The sequence below is a fragment of the Danio rerio genome, chromosome 13 (genome assembly GCF_049306965.1).
Source record: "Danio rerio strain Tuebingen ecotype United States chromosome 13, GRCz12tu, whole genome shotgun sequence".
Classification (NCBI taxonomy): Eukaryota; Metazoa; Chordata; class Actinopteri; order Cypriniformes; family Danionidae; genus Danio; species Danio rerio.
The window spans coordinates 12,485,225-12,504,893 of NC_133188.1; the positions used below are offsets into that span (position 1 = coordinate 12,485,225).

Genomic DNA, 19,669 nt, shown 5'->3' on the forward strand with positions numbered 1-19,669 from the left:
AAATTTTTGTTTAAGCTTTAATCATGATATGGTATAATCATAATGCATAATTAAAGGGGTGGTCCAGAGTGTATTTGTAAGGCTTGGTTGTGTTTATAAGATGCAAAGCAATGTGTGCTCATGCTTTACTTGTAGAAAATCACTTAATTGTTTCACATACAGATGAAGTCAGAATTATTAGCCCCCCTGTTTATTTGCCCCCACACTGTTTTTTTTTTGCACCACTTATTTCATTCATTTTCTTTTTGGCTTAGTCACTTTATTAACCTGGTATCGCCACAGCGGAATGAACCGCCTACTTATCCAGTATTTGTTTTTTTATGCAGTGGATGCCCTTCCAGCTGCAACCCATTTCTGGGAAACATCCACACGCACTCATTCACACACATACACTACGGACAATTTAGCCTACCCAATTCACCTGTACCCCATGACTTTGGACTGTGGTGGAAACCGGAGCACCTAGAAAAAACCCACGTGAACGCAGGGAGAACATGCAAACTCCACACAGAAATGCCAACTGACCCAGCCGAGGCTCAAACCAGCAACCTTCTTGCTGAGGCGACAGCCCTAACTACTGCGCCACCGTGTCACCCTAAACTTATTTGTTACTAGTTATTAAACATCAATTGAGAAATGAACATCATCTAAGATTAATAAATGTGTTTCAAGATTTTTCATCAGTTTAGCTGAAATAACTGATGGTAAGAAATTAACAATATAAAGAAGACTATAAAGAAGACAATGTCTTATGGATGTTGTAAACCACATTAACGTGTGAAAATACTTTCCGTGTTTAAAATGGCCTTTAAAAAAATTTATTAATGTTATGATACATTATATTCAGTAGGGGAGAGCGAAAGTTACAGGGGAAAAGACAAAGCAATTTTCTCTGAGCCCTGACATCATTTGCTTTCAGGACTATAACAGCACATTCAGCATACCCTTGATGAAGCTGCCAAATATCAGCTGATTTCGGGACCGTGTCTGACAGTCAGCTACAAATTTAAGTTATTATAAGCTAAAAGTAAATTATTGTAGTATTTTTTGTCACACTAATGATTAATCTACATTTTTTTTAGTGTAATAACACATCCTTTAAGTTTGCAATGTTAGAGTTTTAAGTCAGGTTTAAATAGCAAGAGTTCCTGAGGGGACGAAAGTAACGAAACTTATTCCTGTCACACTGATAATAGCCATAGATATACCCACATTAGAGTTTGCAGTGTCTTAATTTAAATAATATAAATATAAATATAAAATGACTGCATATTGCCATTAATAATTAAAATTATTCAAAAATTTTAGAAAATGTTAACTTTTTGCATCGTCAAGTTGCTTTTAAAACATTTGATGAAAGTAAAGTTTAAAATGAAAACGCAGTTTAATTTTATTTATTTTATTTTTTCAGCAAAAATAAAGGACAAAATATGTTTGCATTGAACAAGGTCATAGTCAGATCAAATTAAAATGTATAAGTTTAAGCCAGAAAATCTTGCAAATACTGATGCTACTTTTGACCCACCCGTGTGTTACTTTCGCCTATGGGGTCAAAAGAAACAAAGTGCAACTAAAACAAAATGTGAAACAAAAATAAACGATATAGTGGGGTTGTTCTACATTGATACAAAATAACACCTGATTTTGATAGACCACTGTTGTGAGTTAGTTACCACGGCAAAAATATATTTCTGCTAAAAACTAAAAATAGTTTTTATAAAATATGGTACTTTGTCCCAGCTCTCCCCTAGTTTATTCACCCTTAGTCCTTGTACATTTCTGTGGTAAACCAGTTGTCAAAAGTTATTTATTTTTGTTTCTTAATTCTTACCTCACAGCACACTTTCACTGCTAAACACTGAAGAAGTCAATTGAAGTTCGTCTTTTAAGTGAACCGTAAAGCCCATTTAAACTTATTCCACCTCAGTCACTTTGACATTGATTGGTGCTGTCAGGGTTAAACCCTTTGTCGTCCTAACAACAATCAGAGCCTGATTAATATTAAATAATGGAGTCTTACTCGATTTCTGACCCCGTGAACAAGAAGTTTGGCTATCTTTTTGCGCCAGGTTGTTGTGCTGCTGATTTTGAATGAGGTCAGTGTGGCAGTTGATAGTCTAGCGCCGCCTGCTGTTTGCTCGCAGCTGCAGGTCTTTGTGTTTAACCTCCCTGCAGGAGAGATGCTGAGATTAAAATCCCTGATACACCACAGACCTTTGAGCTCACAGTCATGACAGGTGTGTCACAGTGTGCCATCAATACCCATATGGCAGAGCCACGTGAATATAGAACAAACACACACATGCATTAGCTTTTTTCCCCGTTATTGACTTCTATTGTAACTATCTGACTACTATTATTTTATCTGACAAAAATATTTGCTGTATCCTATTCTTATATATGTATAAATTTAAATGTTCAATTTTTTAGTAGGTAAAAGTGGACCTTTTTAATGTGGGTCAATCATATAATGTAGATTGTTAAAAAAGCAGTTTCATTCTTTATGTTGTCCCAACACAAATCGATTAAGTAAACTTAATCATTTTTACAAATTGTCAATTTTGTGGTTTTGCAAATAAAAATTGTGTTGTTTCAACAAAAATAATTTTAAAATAGGAAGTTTGGACAAGCAGCAAAAGTATTTTTTTTTTTTAAAGTATAAGCTTTAGATGCTGTTCTCTAGTGTGAAATGATTGTATGCTCTTGTCTACTCTTTCTTTGGTCAACTGTATTGACAAGAAAGATCATAGTCCACTTACCTTCTTGACCAATTACTACCTAGAATGAATAACAATACCATTGTACCGCTATAGCCTACTCTATAAACAGGTGTTTCTATCTTTATTGTTTAACAATAAGGATCATTGAATGTGATGATCTTCTTTGGACCACCTTTTAAATCCAAAATAAAATATAGTAAAAGAAAAGTACAATATTCTTTAAACAAATACTTTTAAATATAATTTGAAAGAAATCTCTAGTGCCTTTGATAGAAGAATGGGTATAAAAATGATCTCCTGAAATTTTAAACATATTTTCTGTTTGAGTATATTTAATTAATATTTTAAACTGTCAGAAATCAGAAATTTCTGTAATAATTTTAATATATTGGTTTACTGCTCAAGAAAATTTGTAATAATAATATTGTATAATTATGTTAAAAATTGCTGCTTAATATATTAATAAAATCTATTTAAGAATTTAATTTAAAGGAAAAAAGACTAAATGTTTTGCAATAATATTACAAAAGGTTATTTTAATGAACTACTCGTGGGTTAACACCGTAGTCTCACAGCAAAAAGGTTGCTGGTTCGAGCCCTGGCTGGGTCAGTTGGCATTTCTGTGTGGAGCTTGCATGTTCTCCCCATGTTGGCGTGTCCTCCTTGTGCTCCGGTTTCCTCCACAGTCCAAAGTCATGTGCTATAGGTGAATTGAATAAACTAAATTGGCCGTGTATGTGTGTGAATGAGTGTGTATGGTTGTTTCCCAGTACTAGGTTGCGGCTGGAAGGGCATCTGCTGTGTAAAAACATATGCTGTATAAGTTGGCGGTTCATTCCACTGTGGTAACCCCTAAATAATAAAGGGCCCAGCCGATGGAAAATTAATAAATGAATGAAATAATTCTCAGATAGTTTTACGGCTGGTAAAAAAAAAAAAAAAAAATTGGTTAAATGGATTTTTTGCTCATTTCCAGCTGTTGCTAAAATGTTTTGGCCTGCTCAAAACATTTGAACAGTACAGTATGTGTCTATTTTAAAATTATAGACATTCTAATAATTCTATTAAACTAACCTCTGTATCTCTTATATTTTCATTCACGAGGTCACCTGCTCAATTAATTGCGTCAACCTGGTGAACGATTTTGTCTTTGCTGTCCTGAAACAGGGGCCCAAGCTATCAAACCCCTAAGAGAGCTTGGACCTCCCGTCCTAGAAGGAGGCTCGAGGCTTGACTCCAGCTCTAAGTATGATATATATATATATATATATATATATATATATATATATATATATATATATATATATATATATATTTTTTTTTTTTTTTTTAAATAGAGGAGGAGATGGGGAGGTGGAGGGATGCTGGAACAAAAGATAACTGTAACAGTGCAAAGACTGCTACTTACTGTATATTCACACATGATAATTGACTGACCCACCTGACTAATCAGGCTCCTCCCAAACTTACGTCAGGAACTTCATTAAACTAAAAATTTAAATATTTCAGACTCCTAGAACTAACATTGCTTATATCAAAATATTTAATACTGAACACACATTATCAATTTTTACAGCAGTTTAAAAAAAAAAAAGTCAGTTTTTTTTCTCTACGGTTTCATAGAATCTTTAACATCCATGGAAACTTTCATTTGCACGAAATTTTCATTACAGTGAATAAGTGCTTGTTCAGTTTATGAAAATGTTGATAAAGTGAAAAAAATTCACTAAAAAGTGAAATGGTTCTTCTATGGCACTGGTTTCCCATTTCAGTCCTGGTGACTCAACACAGGGGTTCTCAAACTATTCATCCCGCTACCCCTAAAATATCAATGCTAGTGACTCACTAGTCCCAAATTCCTCTTAGGTGGTTAAAATATCCAAATGTTGCTCATACAACAATAGGGCTATATAAACACGAGCATATTGGCAACACAAGAAAGTGCAACAGTCTAACAACCATATCATTTTTATAGTCATTTATCAATTTGTTTAATTGAATATTAATCTCAGCTAAAGAGATTAGTGACAATGTTTTCAAGACTATTCACAAGTCTATTCTTGGTTTAATTTTGGAGACCGCTTATCAGAGATCATCCACAATATTCAGTTGAGGCCTGTTTTTATTTTTAATGTATTCGATTGCCATCAAGGTGTCAGAAAGTTTAACCTGGTGTAATAAAATCAATCTGCTGCAGCTGACGATATTGCTGTGTTAATCTAACGTATACACACCAACCCTATGAAAAAAAAAAATTAAAAGCTGATGGCTTTTGATTTGCATGTTGTTGTTTTTTTACTATAAAAACTTTTATTTTTATCTTCTGTGGGTTATGGTTAAAATATTTCAATTTTAATAGCTTAATAAAACTGAACAGATTTTTTTTTTTAAATCACCAAGCGACCCCCTGCCATTGTCCCACAACCCCCACTTTGGGATAGTCCCTTTATTAATCCGGGGTCGCCACAGCGGAATGAACCGCCAACTTATCCAGCAAGTTTTACGCAGCAGATGCCCTTAAAGACGCAACCCATCTCTGGGAAAAATCTCCACACACACTCATACACTACGGACAATTTAGTCTACCCAATTCACCTGTACCACTTATCTTTGGACTTTGGGGGAAACCTGAGCACCCGGAGGAAACCCACGCGAAGGCAGGGAGAACATGCAAACTCCACACAGAAACGCCAACTGAGCTGAGGTTCAAACCAGCGACCCAGCAACCTTTTTGCTGTGAGGCGACAGCACTACCTATTGCGCCACTGCCTCGCCACTTTGGGAATCACAAATACACATTTACAATTTATATGCCTTCAGACTGCATGATTTTAGCCCCGATTTTGACTCGCCGGCAAGTTTTCAGAAATCGCAGACAAATAGCTGAAATCACAGACAAATGGTGCATGTTCACGCGAGTAACAACCACACAGTATGAACTATTAAAAATGTGATCTGAGAGAATCGCAGATGCGTCGCTGATGCCCATCAGTTATTTAGCATGCTAAATATCGGGAGCTGTCGGCGATTCAAAACATGTAGTGTGAAATGACTTCTGATTAAAAATAACATCTGCGATCACCTACAGCCAATAAGAGAGCAGCATCCACTGGTGTGGGTATCTGCAGGCCAGCGGGAGGCTGGTGGAGAAGTTAAAAAGCGCTCATTTTCAGTTTATTTGGACCCAGAACTGGAGGAAAAACTAGTGTAAATTTGTCAGGAGCACCCGTGTCTGTTTAAAGTGTCATCTAAGCAATATCTCAACCGGGTAAAAAAAGAAAAACGTTGAGGAGAAATTGCTAATTCCCTTTAAAGCCAGGTGAGCAAATATGTAAATTTTCAACCCCATTAAAGGCTTCTTTCTCATTGTCTAGTTAACAACACAAGATTTACTATTTGTTTTTGGTTGTGAGATGTAGTTTGGACATAGTTGTAGGCGAGTTTTCCTATTATAAAGTCATGGAGTGTAAAACACTATGTCGCCGATCCATCTTGCAGTTTAAACAAAGCAGCGATGGAACGCTACCCCAGATAGTCACGCAGTCGACACCGTAGAATTTTACAGTTCACTATCTGCGTTCTGCAGGCACGTGCACACATAGGGCTCAACCTGTGCAGTGCACATGCCCTTTTTAGTCTTGGATAGAAAGTGCCCTTCCAAAATGATCAAAAGTGCCCCCGCGACGCGACACACCTTTGGTCCCGCCCTTCAGTAGGCACGCGACAACACCGCTCTTGAGTACGCGCGCGACAACACAGCTGATCGGTATGCGCGTGATAACACCGCTCTTCAGTACGCGCGCATCCACTCTGCAGATCTGCACCAATCCCCCCCCCCCTTCTCCTGTTACACTGTTACAAATATGTGTGTAACAGTTCTCTTTCATACATTACCATGACAGAGATACTAAGGGTTCTCTAAATGTAAATTATCAAAGTTCTCTTACATTTGCAAATTGGAGTAAACAAACCACGGTAAATGCAGATAGAACCTTCTCATTCTGAAAAGTCATTTTCCACTTGGAATTATAAGGTTCTATCTGGCAGATCATTCATTGAAGCATTACTTTTCAAGAAATACATAATATATAAGGTGGTGTTGAGCGAGGCAGTGGCGCAGTGGGTAGCATGTTCGCCTCACAGCAAGAAGGTCGCTGATTCGAACCTTGGCTCAGTTGGTGTTTCTGTGTGGAGTTTGCATGTTCTCCCTGCCTTCGTGTGGGTTTCCTCCGGGTGCTCCAGTTTCCCCCACAGTCCAAAGACATGTGGTACAGGTGAAATGGGTTGGCTAAATTGTCTGCAGTGTATGAGAGTGTGTGTGTGTGTGTGGATGTTTCCCAGAGATGGGTTGTGGCTGGAAGGGCATCCGCTGCGTAAAATCTTGCTGGATAAGTTGGCGGTTCATTCTGCTGTGGCGACCCTGGATTAATGAAGGGACTAAGCCGACAAGAAGAATGAATAAGTTGATGTGTGAATGTGTGTGAATGATCAAGTGTTGATGCTTGAGAAAATAAAATGTTTGCTTTCTATAACATTTATTTCATGTTTTAGGATGAATATTTTTTTCTTGTTCAAATTAAGCATGCAAGGCTGTGCAAATTTTTTTTAAGTGCAGGTGTTCATTATATCTAATTAATATGTTAATATTTATTACATTTTATGCTGTATATGAATTATTGAATTATATTTATCGAATTATATGCCCCATGAATTAAATAAAGTATTTGCCCTTCAAGGCTTAAAATTAAATTTGAAGACTTTAAAAGAAACAGACGATGACTAAATGAGTTTAATGAACCCTCAAAAGTGTTTCACTGACTATGTGAACAAATAAATACATTTGACACTGAAAATATAACTTTTTTAATAATCATTTCTTTTTCAACACTGTAAAATTTAATGTCGGTTTTAAAATTTAATGTTTAATATCTCAATGTCGGTGACACGGTGGCACAGTGGGTAGCACGATTGCCTCACAGTAAGAAGGTTGCTGGTTCGAGCCTTAGCTAGGTCAGTTGGCATTTCTGTGTGGAGTTTGCATGTTTTCCCTGTGTTTGCGTAGGTTTCCTTCGGGTGCTCCAGTGTCTTAAAATGTGAACAATTGGCCATAGTGTAAGTGTGTGATAGAGTGTGTTTGGGTGTTTCTCAGTGATAGGTTGCAGTTGGAAGGGCATCCGCTGCGTAAAACACATGCTGGATAAGTTTGCGGTTCATTCCGCTGTGGTGACCCCAGATTAATAAAGGGACTAAGACGAAGGAAAATAAATGAATGAATGAATCTCAATGTCAAGAAATGCTTTTAAACCATCACATTTACGCACATCTCAATTTTGTGTGGTGCGGCATTATTTAGCCGACTCTGATTTTGTGCAATTTTGTCTTTCTGGCGTTTCCCGCTGTCAATGGAACAGTCCGGCGAAATGACAAAGAAAGCTGATCCTGATTGGTCATCGTGCGTGCATTAAAATGCTGATTGGCTCACAGAAAAAAAACCTTATAGAGCCAAGCCAGAGTTCGACTTTGTAGATAAAACCTTTTTGCTTTTTAAGTAAAAAGTCTTAAAATGTAAACAACTTCTAAAAAAACATCACATTATGTAAATAAGTCGTCATTTAATAAGAATATGTCAATAACTCAATTTTGACAAAAATGTCCGATAGCACCTATTAATTCTAAGGTGACGCAGTGTGAAAACATCTGTGACACACACTATTACTTTGAAAATCATGCAGTCTGAGTTCGGCATTATTTACCACAACATATTTCAGATCATCTGCAGTTTAGCAGAGAAATCAAAGAACTGATCCACAGTTGTCAAAAAAACACAACTCAAAATGTGCAGGGAGGTGAATCGCCAGAACTGGACTTGGGATACACAGCAAAATATGCTGGGTTCCACAAAATTCCTTCATGTTGTCCCAACACAAATTGGGACAAATTCGCAAGGATGAATGGCGAATTGGGACAAATTCGCATGGCGAGTGAGAGAAAAAAAACCTCCGCATTTCCCGGAAACTTAGATGCACACGGCAGGTAGCGTCAGAAAGCCGCGTGTGTTATTCCCGTCACTAAATGCGGTAAAAACCCTACACGAGGTTAAAGTTTGGTTGTGATGCTAACGTGTTTACACTCGCTGACTCGGTGCAATAGTTAACTTAGTTTGATACGAGCAAACTGAATAAACAAAGAGTACTGGTCGCTCACTTACTGTGCGAAAGGCTGCAAATAAGAGACTGTAACAGTGATATAAAGCAGTGCCTTACTCTGAATCGCGGGGACTTTTATTATGGCGCATTGCCGCGCATTGATGTGGAGTGCTTCACAGTTCGGCGCACTTCCGATTTCTCCGTGAATCAGTCATTACGTTCACTCAACGCGGAGAGAAACGAGCCGAGCGAAGTCTGGAGACTCACGGCTGTATATGATTGCTGTTTGTTCCTGTTAGTTTATAAAACTGTGTGCGTCCAGAGGAAAAGTGAGTACTGTGCATTCTGACTGAGTTTAAGGACATTACTGGAGGACTTTGTTTAAGTTTGAGTATGCAAAGCTGACATTATGAGTGAATGCTAATAAGGCCTATATCGTGAGGGAGCTCACATTCAGTTAAACTGTTATATTACAAGTTGTTTGTTATGTAGTCAAATATTATGTTCATTTATCTTAAATACTGCCTTATGTTCACATTTGGGGATGCCAGTAGTTAATGTAATTATGTCACATGTATGTATTGTGATTTATCTGTATTGTGGATGGAGTAATAAGCACACAATAACAAATATGTTCTTTATTCTGTTTATTTACAGACCACACACACACACAAACAAACACCACACACGGCTCTACAAGTTCATACATGCATAGATGTATGCAAAGTTGGATCTATGCCGTCTTAAGGAAGATTTAAGCACAAGGCAATACAATCATCATCATCCAGTATCCATGCCCATTCCATGTATGTTGTTAGAAGACGTAAACATACAAGTTACAACTGGCTCCCCCTCTGCATATGACTGTAATCAATAAATCATTCAAGTATATTCCTTCTCCGGCTTTGGTGTTCTAACCAACACACCCAGACCAACTCAACTCCCCTATTCAAGAGCTAGCTATTACAGTCCTAAGCTATTCTCATTAACATTTTGGTCCTTCGAGCCGGATACACAGTTGTTCTGGGAACATGAAACAAAGTTGTGAAGCATCCCGGTCCCTATCTACGCGACCTAAGCGACAGCAGAGACTGCCAAGATATCTTGAGGATTATGAGGTTGGACCAATAAGACAGCAGACGCATGTTTCACCTCATTTAAGTGTAATACAGCATATGCATGGACTAGAGGGCTGGAGCTCCCAACAAGGAGGAGCAGCTACGGAAATGGCACATTCACCAATGCCTCGTCAGGTTCAGTGGGAATCGGATGTCAGTGAGTATGATAATTACAGTCCTGGTGGCAGTTTATGTTCTAATGAACCATATACCGAGTGGGCAGATACTTTAATATCACATAGACAGGAAAGAAATGTGCAGTATAATGTACAGACTGAAAGTACCCTACCTAATAGACATATTGAGGCTATGCCAAGCAGTTATGCGCAGCATTGGAGCAACCAGAAGGGAGAACGCTCTTTTGCAACTTCAGCACAGATACCCATGTCAGAACAATGGCCAATGCCACCTCCACCTGTTCAGCCTGACTTCCCAGCCCAACCTGAAGTTGAGGAGTATGATAACTGGGCCCCGCCTCCGCCATGGCCATCTGCAGAAGTATTAGCACCGCCAGAGCGTGATGAAAAGGATATGGTTGCTATCATAGATAAAATGATGAATGACCTCCAACTCATGAAAGAGAGTGCTGCATCCCGCTTGACATCAAAGGGTCATCAGGCTTCAACACCCATGAGAACAGAACCTCTACACTTTAGAAAGGCTAGCCAGCCTAACGCCATTCAGTCTCAACCTCGAATATCACATCATTACTCTCCAGTTGCTGGCTCCCCTCATGTTATAGATCATTCTGAACCTGCAATCCCACCTAGACACTCAGCTAGGCCTCACGTAGTTCAACGAGCCTCCTCTCAATACTTACCATATCAGTCTTCATCAGTTAGATTTGAAGAGAAAGAATACAGAGGGCCGGCACCAAAAATTCCTTTCTTCATTCATAGAGACCCAATGGAGTTTTCCCGGCTGAAGCTTGCCTTGATGAATCTGTTGCCAGCAGACTCCTCAGAGCTTTTCAAATATCAGGTTTTAGTAGATCATCTGAGGTTGGAGGAAGCTTGCCTAATAGCGGACTCATACATTAACTCACCCATGCCATTCTCTGACACGATGGCTGCATTGAATGAGAAGTTTGGGCAGCCACATCATGTTGCTTTAAAGAAGATAGCTGCAGTCATGGACTCACCAGAGATAAAGCGAGGAGACACAGCAGCTTTTGAAAGGTTTGCTTTGCATGTACAGTCTTTAGTAGGCATGCTAAAAACACTGGGCCCTGAAGGGGAAGCTGAATTAAGATGTGGCTCGCATGTGGCACGGCTGCTTACAAAACTTCCAACAGAGTTAAGGGCAAATTTTCGCCGTCAGATGTTTCACCGTTCAGGCTCTACTCATACCTTGTTAGATTTGGCAGAATGGCTCCATTATGAGTCGTGGTGTCAGGGTTATGATGTCTCATCCAACACACGTGTACAAGGGTTACTAAGTTACAAAGCTGAGAAACGACATAGTAAACCAGCAGCTTCAGTGCTTCATGGAGCAGAGGGCTCGATGGAGAGTAAGGGGATGAGACGAGAAAGTCAAAGTGCCTTTGAGACCAAAGGGAGAGGCAAGATGAGACCATACTGTCCATACTGTGACAGTTCAGAGCACTTTCTTAACAAGTGCCCAGCTATTCAGAAGCTCAACAGGGAGGATGTAATAAACTGGATAAAAGCAAATAAAAGATGTTGGAGATGTGGAAGATCTCACCAAGCAGCACAGTGTGATCTTAAACGACTCTGTGACTTGTGTCAAGGGAAGCACTTAAGAGTTCTTCATCAGGTGAACACACGTCCTGCAGCTGAGCCACCCAAAGAAGAGAGCTGTTTAGTAAACACCAATGCTGAGATTTTGTATTTGGATCGTCCATCAGCTTCCAATAGGGTGCTGCTGAAAGTGGTGAGAGTACTTCTTCGAAATAAAGACAGAACTCTTGACACTTACGCGGTTTTGGATGATGGGTCGGAGCGCACCATGCTCCTCCCAGAAGCCGCTGATCAATTGGGACTACAAGGTAAACAAGAGGATCTTATTCTTCGCACAATACGACAGGATGTCCAAACATTAGAGGGATCAACTGTCTCATTCTGCATATCATCCTCTGCACATCCCAGAAAGGGTTTCCGGATTAGAGATGCATTTACCTCACAACGCCTCAGCCTAGCAGATCACACGTATCCCATCTCTATGCTGAAGAAAAAGTACAAACATCTGGCAGGCCTCCCGATTGAGCCGTTTGAGCATGTTAAGCCACTTCTATTAATAGGAGCAGATCATCCCCACTTACTCAGTCCTGTTGAGCCAGTGAGGTTGGGACCCCCTGGAGGACCATCGGCTATCTGCACAAGACTGGGTTGGACACTTCAGGGTCCTACTCACCTTATCCCGTGGACAACATCACGTCAGTGTCTACTTACCAGTGTTTTGCCACAGACTACTGAATTGATGCGAAACGTAGAAAAACTATGGCAGTTAGACGTGTTGCCTTTCCAACAGGATAAGCTAGTAGTGAGGTCAAAACAGGACAACGAGGCTGTGGAGCTCCTGGAGACAAAGACTAAGCGAGTGGAAGTTTCTGGAATTCTCAGGTATGCCACTCCATTGTTAAGGAAAAAGGATATGCCTCTGTTTCAGGCAACTAAAGAGGTGGTTCTGCCGAGTTTGAGGAGTACAGAGAAACGGTTGGCAAGGGACCCTCAACGTGCCAACGCTTACAGTGAGGCGATCCACCAGTTGGTGAAGACAGGAGCTGTCAGGAAGCTGGACCCAAGCGAGATCTCAGCAGATGGTGAGTCCTGGTACATACCACATCACCTAGTGTCTCACAATGGTAAGAATCGGCTTGTCTTCAACTGTTCTTATCAGTTTAGAGGTATGAATCTGAATGATGCCCTTCTTCCTGGACCTACCCTGGGAGCCTCTCTGCTTGGTGTTCTGCTGCGCTTTAGAGAACATGGTGTCGCAGTCAGTGGAGATATAAAGGCTATGTTTCACCAAGTCCAGCTCCTGCCAGAAGATCGGGCACTGCTCAGATTTGTTTGGAGAGACAGACGAGAAGACCCACCTGATACCTTTGAATGGCAAGTGTTACCATTCGGCACGACCTGCTCACCTTGTTGTGCAACCTATGCTCTTCATCGGCACGTCAGGGATTGTAGTGATCCAGAGGATGGTGTTAAGGACTCCGTGGAACGGTGCTTCTACGTCGATAATTGCCTCCAGAGTTTGCCAACTGCAGCAGAAGCAAAGAGGTTAGTAGACAGACTCAGGGAAGTCTTATCATCTGGTGGATTTGAGATTCGGCAATGGGCATGCAACATCCCAAGTGCCATTAGCCATCTACCAAAAGATGCAAGATCAGACAGTATGGAACGGTGGCTATCACATGATGAGAATGGTCTGTCCGAATCAACTCTAGGACTTAGCTGGCATTGGGAGTCTGACACTTTGGGCTATAAGAGTCGTCCATTGGACTATTGTGTTCTGACCATGAGGAATGTGTATAGAGTTCTGGCTCGACAGTATGACCCTCTGGGGTTTGTATTACCCTACACCACCCGTGCCAAATTACTGGTACAGAGTATGTGGGATAAGCATCGCAACTGGGATGATCCACTACTTCCTCACGAGCTTCAGCAGGCATGGAAGGAGTGGGAAGCAGAACTCCATTTGTTGCCTCATCTATCACTGCCCCGATCATATGTTCCAGCTCATGTGGATCAAGCCATTGTCTCCCGACAGATCCATATATTCAGTGATGCATCAGAAAAGGCGTATGGATCCGTTTCATACATGCGGACAGAAGATGTCCAAGGCCAAGTATACCTTTCATTTCTGGCAGCAAGATCAAGAGTTGCTCCTCGAAGACAACATTCAATTCCACGTCTGGAGCTCTGCGGTGCCCTAACAGCAGCACAATTAGCCAAGATGTTGGAAAGAGAGCTTACCTTGAAAATCGATGAAATCATACTTTGGAGCGATTCGACGACAGTGCTGGCATGGCTGCAATCAGAGTCGTGCCGGTTCAAAGTATTTGTGGGAACACGCGTGGCTGAAATACAGGAGCTTACAAACCCTGATTCATGGCATTATGTAGACTCCTCGCTGAATCCGGCGGATGACCTCACACGAGGAAAGACTTTAGAAGAATTAGCATTGCCCAATCGCTGGAGTCATGGGCCATCCTTTCTTCTTAAAGGACCCCATCACTGGCCATCCCAGCCGACAAAGTTAGCCGATCCAGATATGTCAGAGTGCAGGAAGTCAGTCTTCTGTGGTATCATATCCAATCCTGACTGGCCATCTTCAGTACAAAATAGTCAATACACAACCTGGAAGGATCTAATTGAGGCGGTGGCACATGAGCTTCATGGGGCAACTGATTTAAGTAACCCTATTGCTGCCTCAGAGTATCAGCAAGCAGAACTGGTGATTTACAAGAAGATTCAGCAAGACTGTTTCCAAGAAGAGTTGCAGTGCCTGAAAAGGGGCAAGCCAGTGGCACATAGCAGTCGCTTACTTACCTTATCACCAGAACTAGACTCTGAGGAAGGAATCATGCGAGTTGGTGGTCGATTGAGAAGGGCTGAGACTTTAGATCCTGGATCCAAACACCCTATTGTTCTCGATCCCAGTCATCCATTCACCAAACTCCTTATGGAGGATTACGACTCTCGCCTTTGCCACCCAGGGCCAGAGCGGGTATATGCAGAAATACGGCGCAGATTCTGGATCCTGCGTGGAAGGCAAGCAATACGTCATATGCAACATCAGTGTAAGGAGTGCAGAAGGTGGAAGGCCAAGCCATCAGTGCCTAAAATGTCAGACTTACCAGAGGCTCGTCTTCGCTTGTATAAGCCAGCCTTCTATTCCACTGGCGTCGACTGTTTTGGGCCCTTCCAGATTAAATTGGGACGCAGGTCAGAAAAGAGATGGGGTATTATTTACAAATGCCTCACTACCAGAGCAGTACATCTGGACCTCATACACAGAATGGACTCAGACTCCTTTTTAATGAGCCTTAGAAGATTCATCGCCCGTAGAGGTACTCCAGCAGAACTCTACTCAGATCAGGGCACAAATTTCAAGGCAGGGGAGAAGGAGCTTCGGGAGTCATTTGATAGCATGGCTGCAGAGCTTCAACAACTACTAGCAAAGCAGAAGATTGCCTTCCATTTCAACCCCCCTGCAGCTCCCCATTTCGGTGGAGCCTGGGAGCGGGAGATAAGATCAGTCAAGTCCGCTTTGTATACCGTCATTGGAGCCCAGTCAATCTCTGATGAGGTCCTTCATACCGTCCTGCTGGAGGTAGAGGCAATATTGAATGCGAAACCGCTAGGATATACCTCATCTAATGTTGCAGATGTAGATGCTATCACCCCAAACGTCCTCTTGATGGGGCGGCCTGATGGAGCTCTACCGCAGATGGTGTATAATAAGAGTGAAGGACTTAGCAAAAGAAGATGGAAGCACTGTCAAGTCCTAGCAGACCACTTCTGGTCCAGATTTATAAAATTCTACTTACCCACCATGCAACAGCGGCAGAAGTGGCATACTGACACAGCTGACCTCACAGTGAACTCGGTAGTTCTGTTGATGGACCCTCAACTCCCAAGGGCTCTTTGGCCAATCGGAAAAGTCATAAAGGTGCACCTGAGCGCTGATCAGCATGTAAGGTCAGTGGATATTCAGATTAAGGACAAAATTTACACAAGACCAGTTGCCCGTCTCATTGTCCTCCCAGCCATCCCAGAATCAGATGAAGAGTCCGCTCCCCTGTCATGACTCACAAAGACAGTAGGCCTTTCTTAGGAACAAATTGCATGCAATTTGGGGGCGGCTGTGCGAAAGGCTGCAAATAAGAGACTGTAACAGTGATATAAAGCAGTGCCTTACTCTGAATCGCGGGGACTTTTATTATGGCGCATTGCCGCGCATTGATGTGGAGTGCTTCACAGTTCGGCGCACTTCCGATTTCTCCGTGAATCAGTCATTACGTTCACTCAACGCGGAGAGAAACGAGCCGAGCGAAGTCTGGAGACTCACGGCTGTATATGATTGCTGTTTGTTCCTGTTAGTTTATAAAACTGTGTGCGTCCAGAGGAAAAGTGAGTACTGTGCATTCTGACTGAGTTTAAGGACATTACTGGAGGACTTTGTTTAAGTTTGAGTATGCAAAGCTGACATTATGAGTGAATGCTAATAAGGCCTATATCGTGAGGGAGCTCACATTCAGTTAAACTGTTATATTACAAGTTGTTTGTTATGTAGTCAAATATTATGTTCATTTATCTTAAATACTGCCTTATGTTCACATTTGGGGATGCCAGTAGTTAATGTAATTATGTCACATGTATGTATTGTGATTTATCTGTATTGTGGATGGAGTAATAAGCACACAATAACAAATATGTTCTTTATTCTGTTTATTTACAGACCACACACACACACAAACAAACACCACACACGGCTCTACAAGTTCATACATGCATAGATGTATGCAAAGTTGGATCTATGCCGTCTTAAGGAAGATTTAAGCACAAGGCAATACAATCATCATCATCCAGTATCCATGCCCATTCCATGTATGTTGTTAGAAGACGTAAACATACAAGTTACAACTGGCTCCCCCTCTGCATATGACTGTAATCAATAAATCATTCAAGTATATTCCTTCTCCGGCTTTGGTGTTCTAACCAACACACCCAGACCAACTCAACTCCCCTATTCAAGAGCTAGCTATTACAGTCCTAAGCTATTCTCATTAACACTTACCAAATCTGTAGAGATAGGACAATCACCAGTAATTAGAGCCGCGTCTTTATGATGAGAATACTACAAGCGAATCCAGATCTCAGCGTTTGCAGATGAGAACAGCTCTCAGGTAAACAATAATCCTCCTTAGACACGTAAGTTATTGTTGTCGAGCGTCGCGTACACTGTAATCCACACGTGACGCCAGCTGCACTCTCACAGAGAGAAAATGAAAACAAAACTTAACGGCAGCAAACTTTAAAAGCAACACTTCACGCTTGTTTTGCCAACACAACGTGGCGTCTCTGTCGTGAAAACACTGTGACACTACTGAATATTAATGAAGTTGCACAATAGAGCGCGCTGATTGGTTTGAACCAAGCCTTACTCATGCATTAATGCATCACACTGTAAGACGTAATAAGACTCACTCTGGCACAGACGTCCAGTCTGCACGCTGGAATACACGCTATTATGTCATGACCGTGACGCAGCTTCAAAAATTAGTTTCAAACCGGAAGTACGAATTTGCTTGAAATAACGCAAAAACAACCAATTTACACTTTTTAGTGAGATATAGGTGTCCTAATAGTGTTTATAGCAGTGTGGGACACATATACGACTGTCAACAGCTCAAAAAATGTGTTTTGGTGTTTCGTGACCCTTTAACCTAATTGTTTTTACAAATTTAAGTAGATTGAACATAAAACAAGAAAGTTTTCCCCTAAAAGACTGAAGAATTGTGTTGATTCTGCTTATTTAAATTAGATAAGCAGTTTGAACACAAAGAAAAACTTATTTTTTGAGTGTACGCCATCTCTGTGAAAAATCATTAGTTTTTGTATAGATTTTATTTTTCAATGTTTATCTTTCTTATCAGATTCCCTGAATCAGCTGTCCCATCTGCGTTCCAGTGTAACCGGCCTGAACCGCCAGCCTCATGGCCACCAACAACACAGCTAGCATCGCTCAGGCTCGCAAACTGGTGGAGCAGCTCAAGATGGAGGCCAATATTGACAGAATAAAGGTCAGAAAGAGCATATAATTTCCTCCAAATCCTCATACTGACTAGAATTGAGGTAAATTTGGTTTTATATTCGCACATTCAGACTTTCTTGATGTTGTTTCAGAAAAGTGTTCAAATTATAAATAGGGAAATTATATTAGCAGCCAATGACCATCAAAGTTGTTAAATAGTGCTCATGTTATTTTAAAGTCATTGCATGCAATGTTCAAAAATGACTTCAAAAATAAATGAATGTTCGAATGTAGAACCAACTTTACCCCAATCTAACAAGAAATAAGCATTGTTTTTGTTTACTGTATGTGTTTATCAACCTCAGGTCTCCAAAGCAGCAGCAGATCTGACGTCGTACTGCGAAGCCCATGCCAAGGAGGACCCCCTGCTGTCGCCCGTGCCTGCATCCGAAAACCCCTTCAGGGAGAAGAAGTTCTTCTGTGCCATCCTGTAACCCGCGCTGCCAGCCATGGACTCACCTGCTCCCTCTGGGAAACACTCACGGACATAAAAACACGTTGATCTTTTACAAGGGCTGGAGAGATGAGCTGGAGAGAAGCCTTCAGTTCTCCACTCGAGCCACTCACTCCACCTAGTGGCCTTGAGATATAAAGATAGTTACGGGAGTCTGTCGAAATTCAGGAGGGAGCCACGAGTGACTGTCATTGTAGCAGATCAGCCAGGATGTATTGTGAAAATTAATTCAAGTATTCAAAGGTTTCTGTGGTTCTGATGAGGTCTTCAGATGCTTTCTTTATTGATTTTTGTTTTTAAGTGGGCTGTGGTCGTTAATCTGATCACTGATCTTAGATCCCACGTGGATTATTACTAAAGTTGTTGTGCTATTTCTTTTTAAATCTTTTTTTCCAGATGAAATTGCTATATTGCCTACCATTTAGGTAGCTTTCTGTAGCCGTTTGTGGGTACAGCAATTGTTTGTTTGTTTTTTATTTAAAGAATGACAGTTTGGTGAAGTTTTCTAATGGATTCACGCTTGGACAAATATTCCTAAAATGAAATACCTTTAGACGCTGATGAAAATTATCTGTCTGTACAGCAAACAGATCTTTCTTTTATTGGTCTTAAGCATATAGTTCTCTTTTTACTCTTTGTACAAAAATGTTAGCAAGTTCAGCTGTGTTGTGCTCTATGTTTTTATTATTTGTGGTGATATCAATAATAACTGCATGAAGCCTGACAAAGTGCTGTCTTCTTTTTTTCTTCAAACAGTTACTAAGACAAGCTGTCCTGGCTGTAAACAGCAGCTTTTCCCTAATGTCTTCCACAGCGGAAACCAGCTTTAATACTAAATCATAGCACTGTTTTTTTTCGTAACCCTTTTATTATCAGTTTTAGCTTGTGAATCAGAATGAAACATTGTTTTTAAAGGAAATAACAAATATTATTTAAAGTAAATAACAAATATTATATTTTTAAAAGTCCACAAAATTATAACAGAAAACCTAAATTTATAATAATACAATTACACATAGGTGAGGCAGTGGTGCAGTAGGTAGTGCTGCCGCCTCACAGCAAGAAGGTCGCTGGGTCGCTGGTTTGAACCTCGGCTCAGTTGGTGTTTCTTTGTGGAGTATGCATGTTCTCCCTGCCTTCGCATGGGTTTCCTCCAGGTGCTCCGGTTTCCCCCACAGTCCAAAGATGTGTGGTACAGGTGAATTGGGTAGGCTAAATTGTCCGGAGTGTGTGTGTGGATGTTTCCCAGAGATGGGTTGCGGCTGGAAGGGCATCTGCTGCGTAAAAACTTGCTGGATAAGTTGGCGGTTCATTCTGCTTTGGTGACCCCGGATTAATAAAGAGACTAAGCCGAAAAGAAAATGAATGAATTACACATAGCCTACTCCTGAATGGGAGTATCATTTCAAACATTTTCCATGCAGTTTCTTTAAGCTGATATATTGT

At 40.8% G+C, this 19,669-nt stretch overlaps 2 protein-coding genes across 14 annotated transcripts in view; both read left to right on the top strand.

Annotated features, from left to right (window-relative positions):
- Positions 1-18,951, top strand: part of gng2 (guanine nucleotide binding protein (G protein), gamma 2) — a 43,392-nt gene extending 24,441 nt beyond the window's left edge. For 6 of the 13 annotated variants that reach the window (XM_073919559.1, XM_073919558.1, XM_068212843.2 and 3 more), the window contains 2 exons: positions 17,646-17,758; positions 18,075-18,951. In XM_073919559.1, the coding sequence (XP_073775660.1) occupies positions 17,672-17,758; positions 18,075-18,203 (216 nt within the window). In that variant the 5' untranslated portion in view covers positions 17,646-17,671 and the 3' untranslated portion in view covers positions 18,204-18,951. Of the gene's footprint in view, positions 1-3,824; positions 3,967-17,611; positions 17,759-18,074 lie in introns of those variants that run through there. The other 7 variants (NM_001346274.1, NM_001346275.1, NM_001044318.2 and 4 more) reach the window with 3 other exon arrangements.
- On the top strand, positions 9,054-16,647 carry LOC137487211 (uncharacterized). The gene is made up of 3 exons (XM_021480571.3): positions 9,054-9,195; positions 9,524-16,085; positions 16,414-16,647. The coding sequence occupies exon 2, from the start codon at positions 9,898-9,900 to the stop codon at positions 15,760-15,762; it is 5,865 nt and encodes a 1,954-aa protein (XP_021336246.1). The 5' UTR covers positions 9,054-9,195; positions 9,524-9,897; the 3' UTR covers positions 15,763-16,085; positions 16,414-16,647.
- Positions 18,952-19,669: the final 718 nt, after the last annotated feature.

What these genes read in the sequence shown, in the direction of transcription:
- LOC137487211 (XM_021480571.3), top strand. Translation starts at nt 9,898, where the DNA reads ATGAAACAAAGTTGTGAAGCATCCCGGTCCCTATCTACGCGACCTAAG.